Source organism: Oenanthe melanoleuca, chromosome 3 (assembly GCF_029582105.1).
Source record: "Oenanthe melanoleuca isolate GR-GAL-2019-014 chromosome 3, OMel1.0, whole genome shotgun sequence".
NCBI lineage: Eukaryota > Metazoa > Chordata > Aves > Passeriformes > Muscicapidae > Oenanthe > Oenanthe melanoleuca.
The window spans coordinates 49,082,842-49,109,784 of NC_079336.1; the positions used below are offsets into that span (position 1 = coordinate 49,082,842).

Here is a 26,943-nt window from a genome sequence, read left to right on the forward strand (position 1 = left end):
GCATGTGTCACATCTTGTGACCATATAACAGCAGCACACTACACATAAATCCCTTGAGATAAAATAAAGATATAATCCCTTGGCAATGAATCAGTCATCAAGCACCACCTCTCTCTTAAGATAGTGTAATGTAAAATTGCTTAATAATCATGTGCTTTTTTTTTTTTTTTTTCTTCTTTCAATTAATAAGCCATACTTAAAACTTCTCTATTAAGATGTAATGTAATCCTCCAAAATTTTCTCATCGTGACTCGAGGAAACATCTGAGAATCTTGTGAAAATAGGTTTTAGCCTATTTGAACAGGAGCATGTTTCACTAATATAATTCTTAGCAGTCACTGATGAAGGAAGTTTAGAAGCAATCAAAAGAAGATTCCAGTGCCTGTTTGTTCTGACTTTGACCCAATCTGTTGGAAGCATAAAAATCCCTGTTCAAGACTACATTTTTTGGAAAATAGAAGCAACTGGGTGTACTATGGGGTAATTTTCTGAGATGTTAGAAATTTTTGCATTGCTTGTATTACCATATGAATAGAAGGAACACTCTGAAAGATAAATATAATGTTTATAGACATTTATATGTTAGGTCAAATGGAAAAATTATTCACTTTCATTGAGAGATAATGATTACTTCTTATGACTAAATTTTATAGTGCTGCATTATTTACAAAGCTTTGAGCAGACATTAAAATAGTCATTACCAAGGGGAGGATTCTCCTTTCATTCTGTCTCTGTTCTTTCACATAAAAGAACATATTGCAAATGTAAACACACTTTGAGCTGAATATTTACAGTATTTTTAACACTCTTTTTGGCATCTTGCTGGCAGAAGACTAGCTGTGATATAAAAAATGCTTCTGTGACAATTGTTTTATGTGCTTTTTTGCAAGATTTTCTTCTGATACATGTGCTGTCAGAATGCACATGCACAACATATTTATGCTCTGCTGACCACCCAGATTTAAGATATACCAGTTGAATTTAGGAAAATAGATGCAGTCAATCTCAAATGTCTATGCATCTCAGCTCTGCCAACTGAGGAAACCCAGGGAGCTTTCTAATACTTACACATTGTTCTGTGTTTCTGTTCTCTCACCTGTATGTGTTAACTCCATTTGCATGAATAAGATAAAAATAATCTTACACAGGCTATTATTACAGGCAGGATTAGGATTTTCAATGCAGGTGAGGTACACCCTTTGAAGCCCAGTTATCCCGTGAACAGCTCCCAAAGACAGTGAGCTTCTCTGAGACCCAGTTTTATACTCATTTCTTTCTGTAGCCCTAGAATCCACACATGGAACAGACTAACAGCAAAGGTTAGCCTATACAACTGAGAAGGCACTTTTCCCCTCTGCTGGTTGCTCATCTGATCTAATAAAAGGGCTCATGAACCAAGGAAAACCAGATGCTAGCTGCTATCTCTGTGCATCTGCAGATGGGTTAGCCCAGAAACTGAACTCACCAGTGCAGAGGTACTTTCTGCTTCCCAGCACATGAAGGCAAAACTCTTAATCAGAAGTTTCAGCTGGCTGCAATGTTGCTGGAAATTGTGTGGGCCTGCGTGAAAGGAATAATCAAGACCAAAAAGGGCTGTGAGGTTGAGCTCCACATATCTGAAAAATGTAAAAAAGGCCTTACTGCTTTGCAACAGCCACAGCCCACAGGGGAGCAGATTACTGCTGTGCAATTGATGTACCCATAAGCCGATTGCATGGTGTGGGGGGTGGATGTGCAGAGATAGGAAGGAGGAAAGGAAAGCCTATGGTCTTACAGACTGACTGTGCCTCTGGTGAGGAACAGTTCTTAAAACTGTCCCACTATGTTGACTGCCATATGTATGCCCTAAAAAGATCACCTTGAATGAATCATCCAAAATAAATGCATCAAGGAGAGATAAAGCAGACAAATGTGGGGGAAAATAAATTCAACTCATACAGGCTGGTGTTAAAAAAAAAAAAAGGTAACACTGATCATATTCCTTTATTTGTGATGATTTGCATTATTCCAGTCAGCTCTATCCAGTCCTAGAATCTTGTTTGATGAAATGAAAATCGCTTTAGTAATATAGTTTGCAGAGAGCATGGAGAACAAGATTGTTTATTCCTATGTTATAACTTTATTACTCTGCATATTTACAGGGGAAGTTGCTTACTGTGAGAAGAAAAGTGAAGGCTTACAGCTTGGGTATTCACACCTGATATTTGTGGGTTTTTTCACTTAGATTTCATTTCCTGTCTCGTTCTTAGACAATTTAAAAAGAAAGCTACAAATAGAATAAAGTTGAAGATTCAGTTGTAATAGAGAACTTTGGCAATGTCAAAACCTGCATGACTGAAGTATCTTCATTTCTCGATTCTTTTCAATATTTTTGATCAAATTCACATAATCAGCAAATAGCAGAAGTGAGAAGAAAATCCAGAATCTCTGAGTCTTCCTCTCTTTTACCCTTTAGAGATGTTGAATGTGCAGCTTATGAAATTTTTCCCCCCAGTGCTGTTCGAGCAATAATCAGACTACTCTGACTAATGTTTTCAGAGTGAAGAAAAATAAATAAGTGGGAAAGAAAGCCTCAGGACTACCAAAAAAGATCAATTTGAGAGTTTCCTGCTGGAATTATCTACAAATGAACCTCAGCATTCTTAAGAAACCTTGGGGTATGGAAGGGATTTTAGCAAGTGAAGAAAGAATTCCAGTGAAGTGAAGATAGCCTGGTGATAGAAGCAGGACCTAGAGGCAGTGAGACCAAAGAGACAGTGAGTCAATATGTGAGAAAAGAATATGTTCTAGAGTATCAGGGAGTAAAGCAACCAAAGAAAAAGTGATGAAGAAAGAAGAGGTACAGGAATACAATGTAATTGGAGACTACAGTTTTACTCTGGATGATTTATTTATGTGAAATCTTCCTAACATGTACTGAAAGAATACTCCAGGCTGGTTAAACCTTCTTAGGCAAAATAATCCTGAGAAATAGACTGAAGGGGAGATTTATTTTGGCCTTTTACTGAATAGAATGGTAGAAATGGTACTGAACTCTTACCCTCAGAAATAAAGTCTTTTACATTATTTACCATCTTATTCACTATCACCTACTGCTCTGTTTCTTGGGGGTCAATAAAAATGAGAAATCTTTTGCATTATTTTTAAAGAACTGGAGAAAAAATGCCAGCAAAATAAGCATATTCTCAGATGTCATCAAGTCAAATTTAGTGTACCTTTGTGTGCTTCTAGAACAGGTGCATGGGACAGTAATACTCAGTAGCTGGCTGGAGGGATGGATGGGAAACACATGGGAGGTGCATATGTATGGTTAGGTGAGGGAATAAACTGAAATGCACCCCATGAACTCCAATACTAAAGAAGAAACAATGCATGTATTTTCCTAAATGCAAAAATAGAGATGAGGGTTTTACATACACAAAGCAAATAAATTAGATCTCTCAAGCAGGAAGGCTTTTCCCAGAAATAAAGAAACACTCTGTACCATCAATAAAAGATACATGGAGAAGGGAGCAACAAGAAATCTTAAACAAAAAGATACAAAATATACGGAAAAGTATAGGAGCAACAACAATAAAACCCCAGATCTGGTGGCTGCAGGAATTGACAAACCCTTCTCATTCGAATCTAACCTCAAGGCATAACATGAAAAATTGGTAAAAGCATTAATTGGAAGAAAACTGAGAGAGCTGGCATCTGCCATGGCTAAAGAAAAAAAAAAGAAATTAAATCCCTTTCAAATACTTAGTGAATTTAATAGCAACTGAAAAATTCTGCAATAAATATTAACAGGATACAAAAAATAGGTGCTTAAAGAACACAGTTTTTAATGGCTAGCCTATTTAATGTCATTTCTTAAATGCCCAAATGTATTAAACATTTTATGATACAGTTAAAGGCTCAATCTCTGTCCTGAAGAATTCAATTTATGTTTAAAGCACAGCTTAGGAAAAAAATGTATTTCATATAAAGAATTGGAATTGGTAGTTTAAGGCTACACTGTTCAGCTGGTTGCTTGTTAAGCTTACAGGTGTCTCAGTAGTGTGAAACCTGTATTTCATGCTGGAAAAAACATATCAGGCAATAATTTTAAATAAAGATTTAAATAAGGAGAAGATAATGAAATGTGTGAGAAAGAAGAAAATAACCCCAAATTTCTAAAAAGAATCAGATAATATTACTTCTAAATAATCAGATTGATGGACACTTCAGGACCCTGCTACTAAAAAGAAAAAAAAGTCATAGGTAATTCCAAGGCTTAAACTAGCCTGACAGGTCTCTGATAGTTGGGTGACAGCAGGGAAGTTTATTTCACAGTTTTTATGATATGATGATAAGCTTGTTACAGGTTCTTCCACCAAAATATTTAATTCTTGTCCTGAGGAGGTGTTTGACCTAAACTTCCTTTATTTCACTTTGGCAGAAAAAGAAAATAAATCTGAAAGAAAAACCACCCAAAAAACTCAACCCCATTAATAAAAAAACCCAAAAAACAACAAACCAAGCTAAAACTGTTTGACAGTTGTTATTATTATAACTAAACTAATATACCTTTAGTGGCATGAAAGATTAAGAATTTTCCAGCAGGTATGTCCTTTAAGCACAATAACATCTTGAACTATCATCTCCACATATTAAACCTATCTCAAATCTCTGTATCAGCTATATAGTTGAGGAAAATCACTATTCATGAAAAACAAATAGAAAGGATCATATTCAAGTGAATATAAACGAGTTTGCTGTTATCCAAAAGTGAGACACAAAATGTGACATTGCTATTTGATAAACATTTTAAGCCAGTCAGCAAAACTTGACCCACTAAAGCCCTTTCTCAACTCTTTGTGAATTGTGTTAACCACAGAGCTGGAAGTTGTTCCTGTGCTTTTTGTACCAGCTTTCCAGGCACAGGAGAGGAGCACCACAAGAGAAACCTCTTTGCTTATGTCTTCCCCACCAACAGTGCTGAGGATTTCTGCCTAAGAGCCAGAAGGACCTGAAACTTCAGATGGCCAGCCCTGCTGTCCTCCAGCACAGAAGGGAAGCATGCAGAAGTAAAGTTTTCTCCTGCCTCTGTGCCTCTGACCAGGGAACTTTCAGCAGCCAAACCTGCCACAGCAGGGCTGGGGCGAGGACTATCAGGGGCCCACACTGCCACTGCAAGCTTGATGTCTGGCTCTCCAGCACAATTCCCCAACATCCCAGCCTGCACAGAGGAGGGCTTCTGGAAACCTGATTTACAGCATGATTCCATGCAGAGTGGAACAGTGTCTCTGCTCTGGGAACGTGGTACATCTTGGGGGATGCCTTATTGAAAGGGAAAAACAGGAACTCCTTGCACTGATCTTACTACTAGCAGAAACATAATAGGAAATTGTATCCTGAGACTTGTGAGAAAATGTGACTCATGGCCAAAAAATATGCCAGATTCTGGAAAAAATCATACTGCCTATCTTTGGCAGCACTCTTGCACCTGCACTTGTAAATTCACTTTTTGCCTCTTGACATTCATTGCATTGGGAACTTCACTGCACATTTTACCAAGCAGCAAGGCATCAGAGTCCTTTTGCAAGTGTTGTCTGATGATGACAAACTAATAACAAGAGGGAATGATGGAGAGGTGAGGGGAAGAGAACCATCAAATTTAGCAAAAAATGAGGACACTTAGAACAAACGATTAAAATCCAAAGAATATGAGGAAGAAAAAAAACTTTAATTGCCTGTATTGCAAGGCTAGGAGCCTTTTTAGTAAACAAGAGCTGGGATGGCTCATTTATGAGCATGAATTTTTCCTCATTGGCATAACTGAGACTTGATTGGGTGATCTGCATGACTGGAATACTGAAATCACTGCCTGTAATCTATTCAGGAAAGTACAAGTTGAGAGAAAGAGTGCAAAAAGACACTCCATGTCAAAAATGGCTTTTTCTAAGTGCTGACAGTGTGGAAGTGACAAATATTGGAAGTTTGAGGGTGAATATTTACCTGGCAAAGTACAAAGCACCAGCTGGGATTGGCTGCCAGTTGCCATTTCACAGCAGGAAGCCCCAGGCTCAGATGAGTACCTGTCTATAGTGTAGGAGAACTAAATGGCTCTCTAATCACAGGAACTTCAGCCTGAGCAACATATGCTGAAGAAATTCTGATGCCAATGTTAACAGTCTTCAGGAATTCCAAAGTTAGAGGTAAAAATTTCTAACATATTACTAGGTGAAAATCATGGTTATATTAGTACAAATTCTTAGATTTGCACAGAAAACAAAGAACAATCAACAGTGATCCTATATTGCTTTTAATGGGTTTACTTCAACGAATTTACAGCAAGTAAGAACCAAATTAAATGGAAGAGGCGGGAGGGGAATATATCATAACATAATGAGCCTACATTGAAGAAGGAACCAGAGAAAATAGATAAAGGAAACAAAAGTAAAAGAATACATAACCATTTAATAATGGACCTCAACAGATTCAAGTAAATGAAGATTAATCAATTACAAAATTGAAAAGGCAATAAGACCTGCCATGGCTGCTAAGGTCAATAAGAAGAGAGACTATCTGGCCTTTTTTTAAAAGGATATTAAAAGCAAATAAAAGAGAAGAACAATATTGGTTTTGCACTAGCAGACAGGAAATGCAGAATAAAGAATAATAATGCAGACAAACCATAGGTGCTTAGTGCATAGCCTCATTCTCTGTTTGGGAGGGAAGAAAGTAAAAATTTTATCATAGGGTAAGGCTGAAGTATTTTCCATTCCAGTGGGCACTCCAGAGAATAAAAGGTAGTTATTAAAAACACACATTTCCAAATAAAAAGATCCAAGGAATTTTCATTGACAAGTTTTAGAAAAATCTGGTAAAGAAATTAATTCTCTGAATCAATAATGCTGATTCTCAATAAGAACTGAAGCACCAGAAAAGCCCCAGTGAAAAGGAGGAAAGCTAATGTTGTGCCAGTATTTTAAGGGGGTAAATGACCTGTCGGTCTAACAGGCAACATGATGAAATAGATTATATAAGACTCAATGATTAAAGCTGATCAACATGAGTTTATGGAAAACAGATCTTATCAAGCTAACTTGATGGCTTTTATTGATGAGATTACAAGTTTGGATGATGATGGTAACCATGCTGGTTCAAAAATTTTTGATTTTTTGAGCTCAATTTGATGACCATGTAAGAAGGAAAACTAGAAAGATGAAAATTCAACATACAGCATATTCAGTTAGTTAAAAAGGTAGCTAATGATACATCTCAAATTAGAACTTTAAATGGAAAAGAACTCCTGAACAAGTCAGTAGCACCTTTAGGTAGCATCTACCTTTCTAAATGTTTCGACATAAAAGGAAAAACAAAGGAAACGTCTACCAATATTATATAAAGATGAAAAAATAGCTTCAGTGGCATGTTTTGAAGAGGGCTGGTTGTTTTATGTAACTTGGGTAACCTGGCAAGCTGAATGTAAAGAAACATTTATCTGAGCAGGGCAGAACACAAAGTCCTATAGCCAGGAAAAAAACAAGGCAATTCAGAGGGAATCCATGGAGAAGCCTATCTCAGGAAACAGAACCAGACAAGAAGCTCCAGAGATCATAGGAGATGAACAAGATGGACAGGACATTTCATGAGGATGATGAAAGCAAATCTGATATGAGACTTTTTGCATTTGAAAATGCCACATTCCTTAATAACATACTGTGCTCGCATCCACAGCCCAAATTTCTAGAAAATATTGAACCAGTAGGGAGGATTTAAAATAAAAAAAAAAAAAAAAAGTGTGAAAATGATTGAAGGATGAACAATCTACATAGTAGTATAACGCACAGGGAGACCAAGGTTTTTATCTTATCAAAAAGAAGATTATATATTAAAATGGCAACAGTCAAGCTTATAGAGAGAAGGAAACAACCTTTTTGATTTCTAAAGGGAACTTTTCTGTGGTGCTGTTAACAGTTGAGCAAAAAGCAGTTCTTTAAAAATAAGGTTTAGACTAGAAATAAAATTAAATTTTTTGGTATTATTTATTCTACTGGATCTCTAAGATTTATTACAGAATGCTTTATGTATTCCTTATTTTTAGAAAATTCTAAATAATGTCTGGAACAATATTTCCCAAATTTAGTTCAATCAAAAATCAGCCCAGGGAAGACCTATCACCTATTGCAGAAAGCCAGTCTGGGCAAAAAAGGGGACTCAATTTCGCCTAGAAAGTCACTAAAATGTTATAAACGAACATAACTTGAGTTATTCCTCTCTCTGATGTGGTGTGCGAATTGCAAAGATCTGAGGAAAACAACAGGGTGCTCCAAGATCAGAGTCCAGAGGAGATGCTCAGACCTGCGGCACGCCTTTTCCTTCCTCCAGGTCCCACCGATTCCCTGAGAGAGCCGCGTCAGGCACGGCCGCCTCCCGCAGCCTGGTACCCGCGCCGGGCTCCCCGTCCCGGGGCAGGGAACCTGCATCCGCAGCATCCGCAGCATCCGCAGCATCCGCAGGAGCGGCCGGCGGCCGCGCCGTCTGTGCATGAGCGCACTGCCCTCTTTCGACGGGCTTCAGCTTGCAAAGAACATCAAGGTTCAGCTGCAGCCGAGCACTACCGGAGCTCTTCCAACTGCTCAGAGCTTCGGAGAATGGCAGTACAGCCGTTCATTCTACTTCTTCTGTTTTCCTGTCAAATCTCTTCCTTGAATACAAACCATATTTCACCCGTCTCCCCATTTTTCCCCATTTCAAAGACCATAGTCACACTTCTGTCACACTTCTGTTTGTTTGTCAAACGTCAGGATTTTAGTTTCACTGGCAACCAAAATATCTGCTGAAAACCGTGCCTGTTTATTTCAGAATTAAAAATATGTTAAAATAATCTGTTCAATAGATTACATTAAATACTTGATAAATGAAAATTAGATTTGAGAGTGACTTAAGGAAAAAAGCAACTTTCAATAACATTAATAGCAGAACACTTAGTATGTTAATGGGTATGCATCTATGATTTCATGACAAGGAAGTAAATAGAAAAAAAAAAGTCACAAAGAATAATCTGACCTCCTCATTGGCCAATTTTAAATGTGAGAAGAAATTCCAGCACTATGAAAATGATTTCTCCCTTATGTTACCTTGCCCTAGGCCAAATGAGAACACATTTATTTTCCAGATGAGGTGTATAAGAAGCAGAATGTTTAATCGACTTGCTAAAGGTTACACAAGTTTACAGGAGACAGATAAGAAAAATTTATTGTGGATGTCCAAAGTACCTAACATTTGAAGTGTTTCAAACCTCTGTATGCAGATCTACTGAAATGTAGGATCAATAATAGTAAATTACCTATACAATGCTTTAATGTCCACAAGTGAGAAAACATTGACTAAAAATAAAGTAGAGATAGCATTATTAGACTGGTTTTTCCCCAGAAAGACTAATAAGTGCACAGAAAATAAGTGCACAGTGTTAGTTAAGTAAAACATTGTACAAACTGTGTCCACATAGAGAAAAAATAAGCCTTCAGGATGACAATTTTGTTTCCATGCTTCTTTGAGAAGCAAGACAACATGGCAAGGAATTCCTCCTTCCCTCCAATTCTTATTTTTCCCATTCTCCCACAGAAGGTAAGCAGTCTGAAAAATGCCAAAGCTTTTGCATCCTTAATGTCTCTCCAGCCTGTGTGGAAAACAGCAGCAGGGATGCAGTGACAGCACTTGGCTGCCATTGATCTGTGGACCCAGGGCAGGGTTTTTGCCACTTGTGGTGTGCTGCAGTTGGTGGCCAAGGAAAGTCAGACACCCTTGCACACTAGTCTGCTGATCTCTGCTCATACCCTGTGCTGCAGCACTGCAGGAAGCCAGCTGAGCACCTGGGTGCAGCACCCCTCCAGACAAGTTCAGCATTCATCCTCATGTATAACTCAGTATGATTTTCTACCAGTGTTCATAATGGCAGACATGTAATGGCTGCATTGTCTACGAAGCCAGTATATGACAGAGTTCCAGGGACACATCATTCTCTTCTTCAATCTAACAGCTTGGTGAACTTCCCCATCCTATTCCCTTCACATTTTGGAAACTGGCTTGTCCCTTGCATGCACAGGAGAAGTGTGATCGCTTCTATCAATACTTCATCCACCCATTACTAGTAATAAAATGCCTAGAAAATTCCCTTAATGTTTAGTATTGATAAGTAGAAATGACACATCACATTATTTCCAAAATCTAGTCACTTAGAAACAGTCAAGAAACTGAATAGATTAAATGAATGGATTATCCATGTTACTGTTATTACTTACATCTCATCTAAGGTATGGATTCTATTGTTGAATCATAAAGTAAAACCTTATTCTTTTCTTTGCACCAATTCCAGTGACCCAATATTTCACTCCATAAGGGAAAAGGGAGACTGTTCCAGAAGCCAGAGTGCATGACATGGCTTCAGATCTCCAGCACAGGTTGGTAGGAATAACAGGTTTTGGAAATAGATGCCAAAGACTTTTTCATCTTTGTACAAGCTATGATGTATCAGTATGCTTTTCACTTCTATTTTTCATTTCATTCATGAAAGGATGCCCCTCCTAATTTATCTCACCCTCTGGCTAGTTGTTGTCTGGTGACTTTTACAAGTCTTAAATTCATGCCTGAAAGGGATAACACTGCTCTTCTTGTTCAGTTAAAACAAAGACTTACTTAGAAAATGTACACATTTAAGCCCACTTAATGTTTCAAATATCATTATTTTCAGTAGCAACTGCTTCTTATTTAAATGGTTTTTCAGGCATCAGACTATTATATGACAGATGATTTTGTCACTATGCAAAATGTGAAACCTGTAATCAACTTGTTATGGCATTTCACAAAAGTATGTGACAGTAAAATAAGTAAACTGTCATTTGGGCAATCAAGTCTTGAAATCCTGCAGGAGGTAAAAAAAAGTACCTGACACTCAATCTTCATGGTAGAGATAATGTTCAAAAAAAATTGTTTAACACTGTCTTAGAGGTTTGAATAGAATTTTTATTGCAGTGTGCTTAAGCCTGCAATAATTTTGTATTATGTTTTAATCACTTATTTTTCCCCTTAATTGATTCTTTCCCCAGAAAAATCAACATGAACGTCACACAGCAAGGTCTGCTCTGTTAAGAAGGTGTTGGTTAAATTGAAACAGTATTTTCCCTTTGCTATTGATGACAAGATTATCAATTACAAAGCATTTTCAGCCTGGTTTGATACTAGAATGGATGCAGTAAGTAGGAGCCCATGCTGATTTACTGGCACCTGGGACAGCCTGGGGAGGTGGTGCTGGCAGCAGCAAGCTCCTACATGGCTGGGACGCTTGGGATGACGCGCTGCTGAACCCACACCGTGCTGCCTTAATGGATTTCACATAGAAGTGTTTTTAAAGGAAAGGGATACAGAAGGTACGGTCCATAAGCGCCAGTGGCCCTTCCTGCCGGTCTGTTTGGCCTGTGGCTTGTTCTTGCAGGTCCTTGTTCTCTCCTGTGGCTGCTGGCTTGATGCAGCACTGGCACCTGCAGCCCTCCTTGGGCTGCCTTTTCCCCCAGGTGCTCCTCCAGGCTCAGGGAAGAAGCAGACTAGGGTTAGGCTGAAAACCAGGTAGTATGTCCTGTCAAATCACAGGGAAGGCACTCTAGGGGACACAGGCTTTGACCATTATGCCACCAAAACTTGTGTTCCCCTCTCGTCTCCAAAGAGCAGACATCCTGGGTGTACAGGCACTAGCAATGAACTCCTATAACTGGAAGTGTAAAATGAATCTGTAGCTCCTGTTTCCAGTCATTAGTGACAGGCAAAGATTTTGGAACTGATCTCCTACCAGAAATGAGTTACAGAAATGGGAATAAAATTATACTTGATTGAGAAGACTGGAGGGAAAGAGGGAAACCTATTTTTATCGGCTCTTCTTTTTTTTTTCTTTTTTTGCCTCTTTATGATTACAAATCAACTGTTGAAACCACTGTAACCTACAAGTTAATGTTTTGCACGGAATAACCTTCAGTGAAGAGCACTGCACAGCCTTCGAAGAAAATTGGTTTTGTTTTGACAAAGTTATGAACATTTGGAAATTACTCACTGAGCACACATAGCAGGCCTTTTGTTAAGCCTAACCAGGAACCAGAAAAAACAGTATTGCTGTGTACACAGCTGATTTTGCTGAAGCTGCAGGGCCCCAAGAAGAGGCTTAGACTGGACTCAAAAAGGCCCTGACCTGAGCATTTGACCCAATGAGAGCTCAATCCTGTGGCTCACTTCGATAAAAGAGATTAAACAGATAAAAGTAACATGGAGAAAGGAAGTTTGTGAGGACAGATAAGCCACAGACGAGGGGAAGTGGACAACAGCAGAGAAATAGACATATTTACATTAAAGGTACTTAGGAGAAGGCAAACAAGTTGAGATTCTCACTACAATGCAAAGCCATAGGAGAAGGTGTTGAGAAGAAAAAGGATCAGGGAGCTTTGGGAAGCTGTTGGAGTCCATGAAGACTGTCATTTTGGACTCTTTTACTTAGGAACCTCCCATGTAATCTGAACAACCAGATCAGCTATGGGGACAGAGAGAGAACTGTTTGCTTCTTCACAAGAGTCCAAACAAGCACAAGCTGCCCTTTCTGTTAGCTTCCCAGCTCCCAGACTCGGATAACGATATGCACTGTTCTTGCCACTGCAATGTGCTATAGGATGACCCTGCCTGACCAGGGAGGTTGGACCAGATGTAGTCTCTTCAAACGCTACCCATTCTGTGATCCTGTAAGTGTAAACATGATACGCTGAAGAAGTTAAAAAAGACTGTTTGAGTTGAGGTACCTGAGCTATTCTCTGCCACTTGCTGGACATCTCTGCTTTCTGAGCCTCAGCTGTTCCACAGCTTTATTTGTTCTCAGCTATGGCTACCCCTAGTAGCTGCCTGCTTAGATCCTGAAGTGAATGTTTTCACTGTGTTTGGTATTCCTCGTGCCCAGTGATTTGACTGGTCCATACTGTGTCCTACAGCACAGAGGCTGACAATCAGAACGTACCCATGGAACAGAGGACAAACACCGTCACTTTTGTGTGTGTTTTGCTTCCCTGTGGAGTGTTCACTACATTATAAGAATTTTAGGAGTTGTAACTGATCATTTGACAGTTTCCCAACTATTTTGACAAAATTGCTTATAAAGTGAGAGCAAACTAAATGAGGTTCTAAGCTTCCAGAGAGCTTCCAGTTTTACAGGATATTTGTGCTGCAAACAAATACGTTGTCAGGAAATCCAGTGACGTTCCTCCAGTTCATAATTGTTGATGTCACCGATAAAACTACTTCTGTTAATGGGCAGCTCAGTAAGAGTGACCTGGTCCAAATGCAATGTCAAGCTCGTTGCTGATGACACAGCAATTAACAACCTCTGGAGGCTGACGGACAGATCAGATCTTGACACATAATTTCCCACCAACATGATGTATTCTGAATGCTTTTAACTGCAGAGGAAGGCCGGATCAAGTCACTAAGTGCAAATGTTCCTCACCATAATGTTGGGCAGAACCAGTTCCCTGACACCAATTAATATTTTTTTTCTACAAGACCAATCTTACCCTTCTTTCCCTGCCCTCACCCTCCAGCTCCTAGCCTCTGCCTCGGATCTCTCCCAGTTTTCCAGGTCAGCCTCTTCTGCTTTGCCTCCGCCGGTGCCCCCTGCTCAGGGTGGGAGTGCCACCGGTGCGGCGGGCAGGCGGGAGCGGCGTGTCCCCGGCAGTTCGGGAGCTCTCCCCGGTGCGGCGGGCAGGCGGGAGCGGCGTGTCCCCGGCAGTTCGGGAGCTCTCCCCGGTGCGGCGGGCAGGCGGGAGCGGCGTTTCCCCGGCAGTCCCGGGAGCTCTCCCCGGTGCGGCAGTGGCGGGAGCGGCGTTTCCCCGGCAGTTCGGGAGCTCTCCCCGGTGCGGCGGGCAGGCGGGAGCGGCGTGTCCCCGGCAGTCCCGGGAGCTCTCCCCGGTGCCGGCGGCGGCGGCGGGAGCGCAGCGCGGCTGGGGCGGCTTCCCCTGCAGCGCCGCCCGCGGCCCGCCAGGCGGCAGCAGCGCGCGGCACCGCGGGGCTGCGGCCGCGCCGGCTCCGCTCCGCGCCCGCGGCCGGGCCGCGCTCCCCGGCCTGCCCTGCCGTGACCGCGGGCCGGGCCGGGCCCCGTGCCGCTCACCACAGCCCCTCGGGCAGCGGGGTGCGCTGCGGTGCGCCCCGCGCGGGGTGGGCGCGGAGAGCTGTCCCGCCGACACAAAGCGCCCAGGAAGGTGCAGCCGCGCTCGCCGCGCCCGCACAGCCGAGGCGCCCCCGCCACTGCGCCGCCTCTCCGCGCCCTCCCGCGGGGAGCCCCCGGGAGCGGGGTTCCCACGGCTGGGGCTGCCTGAGCCCTGCCGGGAGGAGGAGGAGGAGGAGGAAGGCGGGCGGGGGAGCAGCTATGCCGCGGGCTCGCTTCTGCGAGCGTGAACCCAGCTTAGCGCCGCCGCCCGCCTCGCCTCCCCGTCCGTCCGTCCCTCCCTCCCTTCTCCCCTCCTCCCCCCGCCTCCCCCCGCCGCAGACGGCTGCGAGCCCGGATGGTTTGCGAGCGGAGTTGAGGGGGCAAACTTTGAAGCCCAGATGCCTCTGGGGCTGCGCGGCAGAGCGCGGCTGCTCCTGCAGGCACCTGCCGCCGCCCTCCCCCCGGCGCTGCCGCCCTCCGCGGGGGCGGCCGGCCCCGCTGCCCGCCAGCGCCGAGGCGGCGGGCGCTGCGGCCGCGGCTGAGGGCGGGCGGGCGGCGGGCGCGCCCCCATGCGGGTCCCGGGCTGGGGAGCGCCGGCGGCAGGCGGGAGCCGGGCGGCGGCCGGGCGGTGCTCTCCCGCCGCCTGAGTGGGCGCGGCGCGGGACGGCGGCGCGGGGTGCCGGGAGCCATGGGCTATTGCAGCGGCCGGTGCACGCTGGTGGCCGTGTGCGGCGCGCAGCTGGTGAGTGGCGGCGGGGGCGGCCCGCGAGCAGGGGGGAAGGAAGGAAGGCGGGAGGGAGGGAAGGAGGGGGCGGCGGGGCGGCTCCCCCGCTGCCCGGAGCGGGGGCCCGGGGAGGGGCAGGGTGGGAAGGCAGCGCCCGCGCTTTGGGCGAGGAGCGGCCGCGGGGGCCGGGATGGGGATCGGAGCTGAGGCGGCACGGTGGGAAATAGGGGCTGTGTTACAGGTAGTTCTGCTGGGGAGGCTGCGCTGGGCGCACGGCGGAGTTAATAAACTCGGGCAGTTCTTGCAAGCGTTGAGCCAAGTTGGTACCTGGTTTCCTTTGACTGGCCCTGTGTAAGGCACGGACGCGTGTCAGGGGTGATGCGCAGCTTGCAAACAGTTTGCCATACAGGTGTGTGTCTGTGTGAAGTTGTCACGCTTGAGCCGTTCTGCAGATGTGGTTTGTTTATTTTTCTTTTTTTTTTTTTTGTCTTCTTTCAGACTTGCTGTCCAGTGTATTTTAACACTGTATCATTATGTTGCCACAGAACTCAGCCATGTATTTATATTTACCTTTGGAAGAGACTTGTGGCAGCACTTGTAAGCTCAGCTACCAGCGAAACTAGACTGAGTTTAAAAAGTAGGCACTGAGATACAATAACAAAGAAGCTTCCTAAAAATAGATCTGCAAGATGGTTAGGCTGTGTAATTGTATTGTGGCACTTTGAAAGAGAAGGGGTTTAAAGTTAAGAAACTCATATCCCTTCCTGTCATGTATACATGGGTTATTTCATTGTTGTGAAATCAGATACATGATGTAAGAATTCCTGTGGATTTGGATGAAATGACATACAGATAAAGACCTATCAATGGAGTATGCCCCATTTCTTATTCTCATTATATTGAATGTTCATGTGCTGGCAGAACAGGTGCTGGAGGCACCTTTGTTAAGCAGTTAACCTTATGGCAGAAAAGAAATATTTCATGTTACTCCATCCCTCTACCTCTTACTGAATAGTTTTGCTGAGAAAGTGTAAGTCAGTGTCAATAGCAACCAGCATTGTTGCCAATTTCTTTCCTCCAGGCAGGTACTAAGAGAACTACAGAAGAAGAAAAATAATAGATTTCTGGAACCAAATCACTAAAACAGTATGTAAGAAAGAAAGATGTGTTAGCAGATCAGAAATTCTAAATGCCTGTGATCTTTTTATCAGTTGTCATCAATCCTTAATCCTTTTGTATTCTGCAAAACAATACATTTTATTTGTATGTGCTGTTCCCCACCTAAGTTTTTTAATTCTTTGTAACTGGATGTATCCTATCAGACATGATTTATTCATGTATATTGTCTAAAAAAGAATCTTGAATAGTAGTAATAGAGTGAATCTTGACTGGAATGCTAGGAATATAGCCTTTTACTGCAATTGGGAAACATAAAATTAATGATTGAAGTTACTCAGATACATTGAAGTTTTAGAGGCATAGTTTTTTGTTTTTTTTTTTTTTTTTTTCCTTCAAAAGGGACAAAAATGGTTTAAATTGTGCCTCTTACAGAGTTGTTTTTTTTTTTTTAACACATTTAACAACCAGGAGATCATGATGACTATAGAATGTGCTAAGACGTTGAATCATTATTTTTTTGAAAGTTTGTGAAGGAAAGCATATTTGCTAACTCATGGTGACAAAAAATACATGCAGAACTCATAAGGACATCAACAGAAGTGCCCTGTAGGAATGTATCAGCAGGTGGATCAGCAGGTAAGGTAATGAAGAGCTGTGGTATTACTTTCTACATGAAGCTTCCTACAAGTGATTGTAAACTAAAGGGTCAAATAAACATATTTTTTAAAAATAAATACTGTTTTCTGGAGTAGCTTAAGGAAATTTTTAAGAGAATAATAAACTGAAAGCTAACTTGAAAATTTATTGAGCAAGAAAAGGATGTGCTAATGGCAATGCAAACTTCTGAATCACGCTTGGCCTGTGTCATGACATTTAGATAGGTTAAAAGCAGGAGTAATCACTTAAATAAGAAAAAGGAGATGGAATGGAAAAAAAGTGCATTTTATTAAAATCACATGTCATATTCTTTCATGTGCCATATCCCATCAGATGGGAATAGATTATGAGTTTTAAGTCAAGGAGATTTAACTCTCCTCAGTCGGCCCATGGGTGATTAATCGGTTGTCAGTACTTTTTTAGGTAGAGTCTACTTAAAGGAGCAAATGCTGTCAAGATTCATCCTGGAATTAACAGCCATAATAAAAAAAAAGGATCTAGTAGTTGTCTGGCCTGAGGAGGTGGGTGTGGGAAGAATTTCCACAATGATAACCATACTTAAAAAAAAAAAAAAAAGTGTAAAACTTAAATATGAAGACTATGTGTTACTGGTACCTGGGATTCAGTATAAAACATATTTGAGTAGAAAGTATACTTTTGTTTTGGGGAAAAAAGTTGGTGAAAAGAAAGGTTTCTGTCGTTTTGGTTTTTTTTAAAGTAAGTATGTTCTTCCATCTCTACAAACCAAGGGTGTGGTAATCTGATTGGTCTTTGTAGGCACTACACAATAAGCAATATTGTGGAATACTGCAGTTCATTAGAGAAGCTCTTGCATACTGTACGTACATAAATGATGTAGATGTCATAAATGGGTAAAAAAGTGGGTTGTTTCAAATACTGGTGCAGGAGTAGAGCTGTATTAGCTCGAGAGACCCTGCACAAGAATAATTATTTTCATAAATGCATTTTAAGTGCTCATAGTTAAGGCAACAACTGTATACCATCAGATTATCCGAAACCTCAAGGAATGCTTCTGCTCTCAAGGGCATACTGATCATTGCTCTCTGCTTATTAACATACATATACCTTGCTGTTTGTACTCTCATTTGTACTATGGAAAACAACCTTTGACAGCTCATTTTCCTCTGCATTTGTAGCCAATGAGAAAAATTAGCAGCAAGTAAAAGCTAATTTTGTTCATGTTAGAAGCAAGGCATTGTCTTCTGTATACAAAATTAATTATCTCTATATATATATTTTTTTAAGATACTACATTTGGTTTCTCTTGCTCATTTCCCTTCTGAAAAGAACCTTGAGTACAGGGGCACTGGTGTTTTTTGTTGTATGGTAACTATCCTGTACAATAAAATACTTCTCTGCTATTTCATTTTGTCCTTTAAATCTCTTTTTTTTTTTTGGGTGTTTCCTTTTCTATTAATAGCTTGCATCAGTAGCACTAATATATTATTGGCTAGTCTTTTTAATAGCAAGAGCAGCAAAGGTGAAACTGCCAAGAATATTTTGCTTTCTGGAAGCCTTCAAGAGCCAGAAACCAGTTTGAAACTTTCTTCTTTCGCATTGTTGCTGCTTGGGAAAACTTGGAGCATGACAAAACAGTAAAAAGCACAGCTTGTTTTCAACTTAGAAGATCTCCCCACCAAGTGCAGTGATGAGGAAGGACAGCATTTCATACGGAAACTTTAAGTCCCTATTAATCATTGCTGTATTGTTTCTCACCATCAGACAAAGATTGCCATACTCCCAAGGCTAATTAGATAACAGATAATTCAGCTTTTACACTCCCTTCTCTCAGTTTCCATCTGAATTTACTGAATTCATTTATATAAATATTTATTTAAAATTTGCTTGTTCTGCCTGGTTTTTTTTTTTTTTTTTTTTTTTTTTAAGCAAACTATATTGCAGTTAGATATTCCAACTAAATATCAAAAACCGTGCAAAATTTGTAAACAAGCCATATGTATATGTATGGAAAGGGTCAATTAGTGATTCTGAAGTGCTTGATCTGATGGTCTAAAGAAGTGTGTGTTACAATGTATATCCCTGAATCTCTGAAAACCGGTGTCTTTCACAAGCACTAGTGTATGATGCTTGTAGTTTCTCTTTTCTCTTGCTGACACTTCATAGCTGGGGCTGTGAACACACTGACACACATCCTCGTGGTGACTCTTGCTGTACTCATCCTGTTACAGTTCTGGCTGAAGCCACTGTCCAAGTCTGTCATGCTGGCCCAAGCAGAGCAAAAAGACATGCAGACTTGGTTGGGTTTTTAAGAGGCCAAATATTTTGAGCTAATGAAATTAATGGTCAAAATGCAAATGGTTTGTGTAGAATGTCCTTGTTCTGTACTTTTCCACAAATGAATAAAGCTAATTAAGAGAAAATTAAAATACTTTGTTTCAAAAACTGTTTCAGCTGGGGTAATTTCTATACTTAACCAAGATATTTGTGTCCATAAACATATTTAATTGCCTATTGGACGTGGAGATATGTGTTTGAACTGCAGCAGGTAAAGTGGTGGAACACAAGAAATTAATTACATACAAACTAGTTTGGAAAGAAGCATCTACCATATTTCTTCTATGACAAGAGTGTCACGAGGGATATCCATGATCTGTATTGCACACTTGATATAAGACTGCAGTTTCTTGTACTCTTCCAATTCTCCTTTGCATTATTAAAAATTGGCGCATGTAATTAAAGAGAACAGAGTGTGATACTCGGAGAAAAAGTCTGCCTTAGTGATCACTCCTGTAAGGTTTAGATTTGCCTTTTTTAAATAAGAATAGCAAATATTATGCTCATTCAAACACTTAAGGAACAGTGATCATGGAAGGTTCTAGTCTATATCACAAATCTGGCTACAAGGTTTAATAAAGTTTAATGTCATCAATATTCTTACTTGGAGAAAACCTTATGTTTTAAACAGTTTGGAGGTTGAATTGCCTCAGGATTTTCAGTGAGTGAAGTTTGCTGCTTTAGAGCTCAGTTCCCACTGTGAGCAAAGCAAAGGCAATGACAGTGGATATTCTTTAGAATTAGCTATCTGGAAGTATTATGCAATAAAGAACATATCTTTTTTAATATAGGGTCTTACACCATGCATAGTGTCAGGGTACTTTGTCACAGCACACCAAACTACTTAACTAGTGAATGTAGTTATGTTTTTTCTTCATTTTATTAAAGGGAAGAGGTAGTGAAATTTTGGGACTTTGCTTTTAATTGCTGGGTGTGGGGGAGAGTTTTTTTTTGTTTTTGCATGCGTGTTTTGATTGTGTTTCATTGCACTGCTGCCAGTGGTTTTCTATAGCAGCTTTAGGAGAGAAGTGTCTGCAGTGGAAAATTCTGATGACATGTACATGTTCCTACATTTTCTGCTAGCAAAAGGGAAATGAAAAACGTGGGCTTTTTACATGGAATGGAAAGTGATGCTACTGTGCTTAGCTGTGGATCTGTGATTTTATCAATCTGCAAAGAATAGAAAGAATTGGTTTCTGTGTTTTGGATAGTACTTAAATGTAAGTGCTGCCTTTGAAATTGTGACTGTCAACAACTTGTGTCTGTCCTTTCTTTAAAGTCCTGCTTCTTGCTTTGTTTCAAATTTTGATAGGAAAGTGAAAGTTTCATTGTATCCAAAAATCTTGTGATCCTGCTAGCAATGAAAAGGAAACAGTCTGTGAATAGCAGACTTTCAGCAGATGCGTGTTTGAGAGCTATTGTATAACACTAAGGAGTAGATTCTGAGGTGTTGCTAGAAATAGATAAACCAGAAACTTGATTGTGAATTCAGAGCGCTAACATCTCTTGTCATGAGAGAATATGTAGCAATTTTTTTAAGTTTGTGAGTCCTTGGTAGAAAAATAAGCACTTTGGTTTTTATTCTGTTTTTGAGATAAAATACGCATGATTCATAACCAAACTTTTTTTTCCTTATAACTTGAGCTCAAAAGGGGTGATGAATGTGAAAAATGAATGTCTGAGGCAACAGTCCATTATATAATTTAGTTTTAGTGGATTAACATTTGCTGTGAATGTGATGGTATTATTTTTTGTAGAAGTGTGAATGAATAAAAGCGGAGTGTGTTGTGTTAAGTTACAGGGGTAAAAAATTTCAGACCAGCTGAATAACAGTTTTAATTCAGTGCGTTTTGAAGCTCTTTTAGAGTTGAGTTAGAAGACTCAACATTCTGATACTCTAGTGTTTGGTAGGACAGGAAAGTTTGAGAGGTGTTGTATGAACTACCTGGTTATAGGCACCTGGAATATCTAGCAAAGTTACTCTTCTTGTATAGCCATGGGGAAAATTTGTGACAGTAGGAATTAATTTCGTATTGACATAGACTTGAGCTAGCACCTTGAAAAATGAGTGGTTCTGTAGTTTTATTTTCTTTTTTTTTTTTTTTTTCTGTTGCTTTACAAAAAGCACTAAGTAAGAATTTTAAAACTACACCAAAGTTTTTCTCTAGTCAGTCTGTAGTCAATGAAGGGAAATATCTCATTTTGTAGTTAACAGAAAGGAGCAGATTCTGTGGTTGAAAACAGAAACATAGTATTTTAGGTTGGTAGTGACTATTATCCCAGGCTGGGCTGTGAGAATGTACACAGTGCAAAGTGCAGCAGATAAGGTGTGAAAACAAATACTTGGTGAATTGTTCCAGAAATTAATCTAAATCCATATGGGATCTTCTCAATATTATGGTGCATTTGATGACACAGATGTCAACATCCAGTTTCATTTAGCATGACATTTTTAAAAACTCCCCTGAGCTTAGGGACTGGTGAGATCCAGACAGTGTTTGCTCTGGAGGCTGATATCAGTGAACTGTTTGTGTATCCCAGTACACTCCAAACTTCAGTTTTGGTCTCATTGTCCCACTGAGCTCAAGAGATTATCCCAGATGTAAAATGCCAAAAGAGACAGCTGATTCCAGTGGTGTTTTATAAAAGGTATGTCAGAAATTGCAAATTTTTATTGGATTTCATTTAAGGTTCTGAATTCAAGTGACATTTGATGGAGAATAACAATAGTGAGTATTTTCAGATTTGGATGAGGACAAGACTATTGATGATCTCACTAAATCAGAATAATCTCTCTAGGCTTCCCTGCAATCAGAAGAAGGAGTCCATCAGGGGATAGGTCAGAATGTCTAATGCTGTTTCTTGGCTTAAACTGGCCATTCGAGTTGTATCTTAAGTGGTCTTTCACCTCATGTAGACTTTTTGAAAGTGGGAGAGAGAATTAAAATCACAGACCCATTGTATAGTGTTAGTCATTCACAGTACTTATTATTTATATTTTCTTTCCTCTTGCATTTTCACTTGTCATTTTAGTGAGGAGTGTATGATTTTACGGACAATTGTGATCTACAGATTGAGAAATGCTGTTTTGGAAAGGTATTTGTGTCTTCATTGACTGTCAAGAGAAACTAAGGAGCCTGCTTTCACTAGAACAATGTCAGTCTTTGTGCTATGGTGCTAAAATCACGTGGATAAAACCAATTTATGCTCACTTTGGGGTTTGGATGATTTTTCTGTAGCTTCCAAAAGGAGTGAAGAAGACGGGGAGTATTGTAAATAATGTGCGATCAAAAAGGGTGTGCTGAAAATGTAATAACTTTAAAGAATCAGATAGTTTGTTATCATCCAGATTAGTCTTCATTTATTTGATCACAGTGAGTGGAAGTGAGGGACTATTCAGTGCTACCTAGCTTGTAAAGTAGAATGGGTGCAGTAGTTGAAATGACATTTTCTTGCCCCTGTAGCAGATAAACATTTCACAGTTCATTATTTTATGTCCTCTCCCCAGTTGTACATGTACCAGCTGGATGGCATCTGAGAATCGTTTAAGCATTTTATCATTTTATAACCCTCTGATGGAAATGACATTTAGAAGAAAAATTACTGATTTCTGTGTTCACTAAAGAGTAAACATGCATAGCTAATGGTTCTATTCACCACAGATCATACTTATGCATTTTTAATAAAAACTTGATTTTAATTCATACATAACTTATGAGAAATGTTTATCATTTTGGAGATCTGCTGATTCCTGCTTAAATGTTTGCATATATCTGGATACCTTGAAAATACCTCTCACGTGATGCTTAGATTTAGGTGAATCTTTATGGACAACTGTCTACAAACAAGGTTCTCTGCTACCTACATAATGATGTAAAGTATATAGGAAATGCTGATTATTATATTGATTGATGAAAGCAGTAAAAAACTCAATTTATTTGACATAAGTTATTTTCATATTTTCTTATGCTGTTTGATGAAATAGCTTTCTAATATTAGAGTTTGGGGTGGCAGTGTATGCGGGGGGTGTTCTTCCTTTTTTTTTTTCCTTTGTATTTGGAATGTTAGGCAGTATCTCTAGTGGCAAGTCACCAGTTACATGTAACTGGCAAGTTACCAGTTGTGTGAATGGGAATAAAAAAAGTCTGTCATATTCTATATTCATACCATAACAGATTGAGTTCTGGTTTCCTCCTCACCCTCCTTTTTTTATGAAGGAATTCTCATTAGCGGGGTTTTGTACAGAAAGCAGCATGAGAGGTTAATTCTATTATTTCTAAGAGATATGTTGAAATGGTGATGCCTGTCATGTTTATACATTACATCACCTTTCAGAAGGCAAAAAATTTGGGACCATTTGCAGAGAGTGGGAGAGAGACTCATGCTATCTCATTCAAGCATGTAATGAATAGGCTCTGAACCACCTTCTGGAAGTGGCTGCCTCTTTCCATTGACTGTATAGGCCTCTCTTCTGCATGCACCTTTATTAACCTCATTATACAGTTAAGCCTGCTTATTTTTGATGATATCTTTGTACTAAAGAAGATTAGATAGACTGTCAAACTCTTTTCTTGGAATTCAAGCAGAACATAATTGAGTGATACATAACCTTTCTTCTGGATGAATGGAAGTCATTCTAGAGGCCTAGAACAAGGGTCAGAGGGCTGCCCCTGTTCACCTTGAGTAGCATTTATGTCACTCTGTGTGATGCTGCAGTAGTGAATTAAATTGGTGTACAAGATAGCATTAAGAGATAGAGGGTCTTGAATCTAAGGTACTGCCTAATATTTGTGTAAGAAAGCAAAACTGTCTTAGCAAATTATGTCATTCTTCTCCAGGTGACTCAAAGTATGGGTCAATTTGCTAATTAAAAATTCCTTTAAACTTCTTCATAGACAGACTAGTAATTGGCCCTCAATAAGTATATTCTTCTTGTTTGAAGACAAAAAGCTTTTGTGAGGAGAGGAAGATAGATGCTGCGATGCCTCTTTAGAACAATGCATGTCTCTTTGAAAAGCCATTCTTCAATAATTAAACAAAATGTAAAGTTAGCAAATTTTTGCCATGACCAACAATGGCTTAGCATTTTTCATTATACTCTGGTCACAGTCTTTGTGGCAGGGTGTTCTATTACAGAGCACAGAAACAAAAGGAGAAAAAACCCTGTTGTGTGTCATTGCTGCCTTCACAAAGCCACAAATACATTAAACTCAAGATACTGTTCATTGTGCTGTTGAGCCACCAGTGACAAAGGTGCTGAAACAAATGAAAACATTAGCAGCTAAAGGAGTGCAAAACAGTAAGAGGCTTGACTGAAAAATATGTAATTTAAATGTTATTTTTGTCATAAGTTATGAAGTTCATTTTACCTTTTCCCTGTCTTCTCTTTTTAATTTACTTTGAAGTTTTTGTCCACGCCCATTTCATGCCCTTGAGGCCAGTTAGCTTTTTTTTCTTTGACACTTGCAGCAGTCACAGGCAGTGACAGCAGCTTGGTAACAAGCCAGATGATGGCACTGGTTGTGTTAACATAAGATATGAGCTTCAGTGTATCCTGAAAACAGAGTTCACTGTCTTGGATTTTATCAGACAGGCTTTCCTGAGTGTGGAGCTGGCAGTAAATTTGGTACTATTAGAAGGAAACTCACAACAAACTGGAGTTGGATGCAGTATTCAGCAATATTCCTAATAATGCCTATTTCTAGTCCTGGCAACCTCTCAGTCTATTTAGAGGGCCTACTGTCTAGTACAATATTTTTTTTTTTCCTTTCTTTTCTGTAAAGGAAAGCCATAAACCAGTGGTGGGGTCATAGTGGCAGGTACAGAAGTAAAGTTACTGGCCTCAGCCACTGGAAGAAATGTCTGTTCTGCATCGTGCTAAACTGTGCTGTTTCAGATGCATAATAAAAGTTATTTATGGACACTGATAAAGTGGTATCTGTTGTATAATATCACAGATAAGACATAAGGATAACAACAAAAGGCAGCTGGTTTAGTAAGCTCTATTTGCTGCAGAAATGTGCTGTTCTCTGCGAATTGAAATTACAAAAGCATGGAAGAATGCTGGGGTTTTTTTCCTGCTTCCTGGCATTTGCAATCATTCTTGCTTTGCAGTGTGCTTATAAAGCCAATTATGTGGGTCCCATGTCAGTATTACATTTGTCATGACTAGCACCTTATTAGAAGACAGCTGGTCATCTCTTCCCAGCACATTTATGCAACTACCACTGATGATAATAGAAATTGTGAGTGTAACCCTCCTCTTCATTTCACCAACGGGGAATGCTGGAACTCTCGTGGTTTCAGTTAAATAACTTAGGTATAAAGCCAGAAACGAAATTGTGACAGGTCTGCAACGATTCAGTTGCTTGTTCAGAGTTCAGTGTCTGTAAGGAGGTTTTGAATTCCAGCAATTATTAGCTGGCCTTTTTAACAAGGTGTGTAAGAAAGGCACTGTCCAAATGCACAATATCTGAGTCTTTCAGTGCATGCTGAGTGTCTTCACTAGAAGGCCAGGTATTCAGGACCCCATCAGCCCAAGAGCAGTCCAGATAGCTTGGTGTGCAGGAGGTACTTCCAGCTTGTAAGCATTTTGTGGTATCTCCTTGGTCTCTCTTTAATCCCATCAGGATTTAAAAAAACCAGGAGTGACCAGATTTTTGCAAAGATACTCAGATGCTGTAAGGATGCTTTGACTGCTGTCACTTCTGCTGAGAACCAGACTGGATTGGAACAAAGGAGAACATAGCAGAGGCACAGTGCCATCATAATGCTGTTAAGAACTAATGTCAACTCAGCTGGAGAAAACCATTTGCAGCGAACAGCAAGGTTTATTGACCATGGCAAGCCCAAGAACATATTCTCAAGAACCACCTCTTGGCATTTTAGCTGTTTTAATGAGCTACATATGTAAATCTGTAAGCACTTGCTTCTCTTGGCTCAGAGCTGCCTGGTGGGCAGCCCAAACTGGCCTAGGGAATATAAACACATGCCTTTATGTTCATGTAAGTTTTGTTTTCTGTTTGCTTTTCCAAATTTGAGTAAATTGGAAATTCTGCACTGCTTGGGGTGACTAATTAGATTTCTTTGTGAGCACAAACCCTTACTTTTTTTGGGAGGTGAAAATTATTCATCTTGAAACTGCAGCATCTATTCCAGACAGTTTCCTTACTAATTTCAGACAAGATACAAAGCCACAGTGATGAATGGATTGAGCAGTGAATATTTGACATTTCCTTTTATGCTTATGCCATTTAAAAATAGCTGACTTTTGACAAACTGCTAGTACGTTTTTATATGAATTAGAAAACCTAGACTTGCAGTAAGTTCACTGCTACCTTTCATTTTGAGCTCTCTGGAAAATGGCTGTGCTAAAGGTTCCAGCTGCTTTGATGTTCAGCACGAGCACAATGATACTAAATGGGGTGAAGCTGTTGACTCCCTTGAAAGCAGAGAGGCCCTGCAGAGAGACCTTGACAAATTACAGGGCTGGGCACTCACCAACCATATGAAGTTTAACAAGAGCAAGTGCCAGATTCTGAACCTGGGATGGAGCATGGATATATGTACAGGGTGGAGAACAAGACACTGAAGAGCAGCCCCACAGAAAGGGACCTGGAGTCCTGGTTAGTGGCAGGTTGGACATGAGCCAGCAGTGCCCTGGCAGCCAGGAGGGCCAGCCCTGTCCTGGGGTGCATCAGGCACAGCATCACAGCCAGGCAAGGGAGCAGATTGTCCCACTCTGCTGTGCACTGGAAGATCGTATCTTTGGCACCACAGTATAAGAAGGATATAAAGCAATTCGAGAGCATCCAGAGGGCAGCAAAGATGGTGAAGGGCCTTGAGGTGAAGCCTTATGGAGAGCAGCTGAGGTCACTTGGTCTGTTCAGCCTGGGGGAGGGAGACTGAGAGGAGATCTCATTCC

At 40.5% G+C, this 26,943-nt stretch overlaps 1 protein-coding gene across 1 annotated transcript in view; it reads left to right on the forward strand.

The window, feature by feature from the left end:
• Positions 1–14,837: 14,837 nt before the first annotated feature.
• Positions 14,838–26,943, forward strand: part of NKAIN2 (sodium/potassium transporting ATPase interacting 2) — a 506,767-nt gene continuing 494,661 nt past the window's right edge. Inside the window, exon 1 of the mRNA XM_056488624.1 lies at positions 14,838–14,945. Within this exon, the coding sequence (XP_056344599.1) occupies positions 14,892–14,945 (54 nt within the window). The 5' untranslated portion in view covers positions 14,838–14,891. The remainder of the gene's footprint in view (positions 14,946–26,943) is intronic.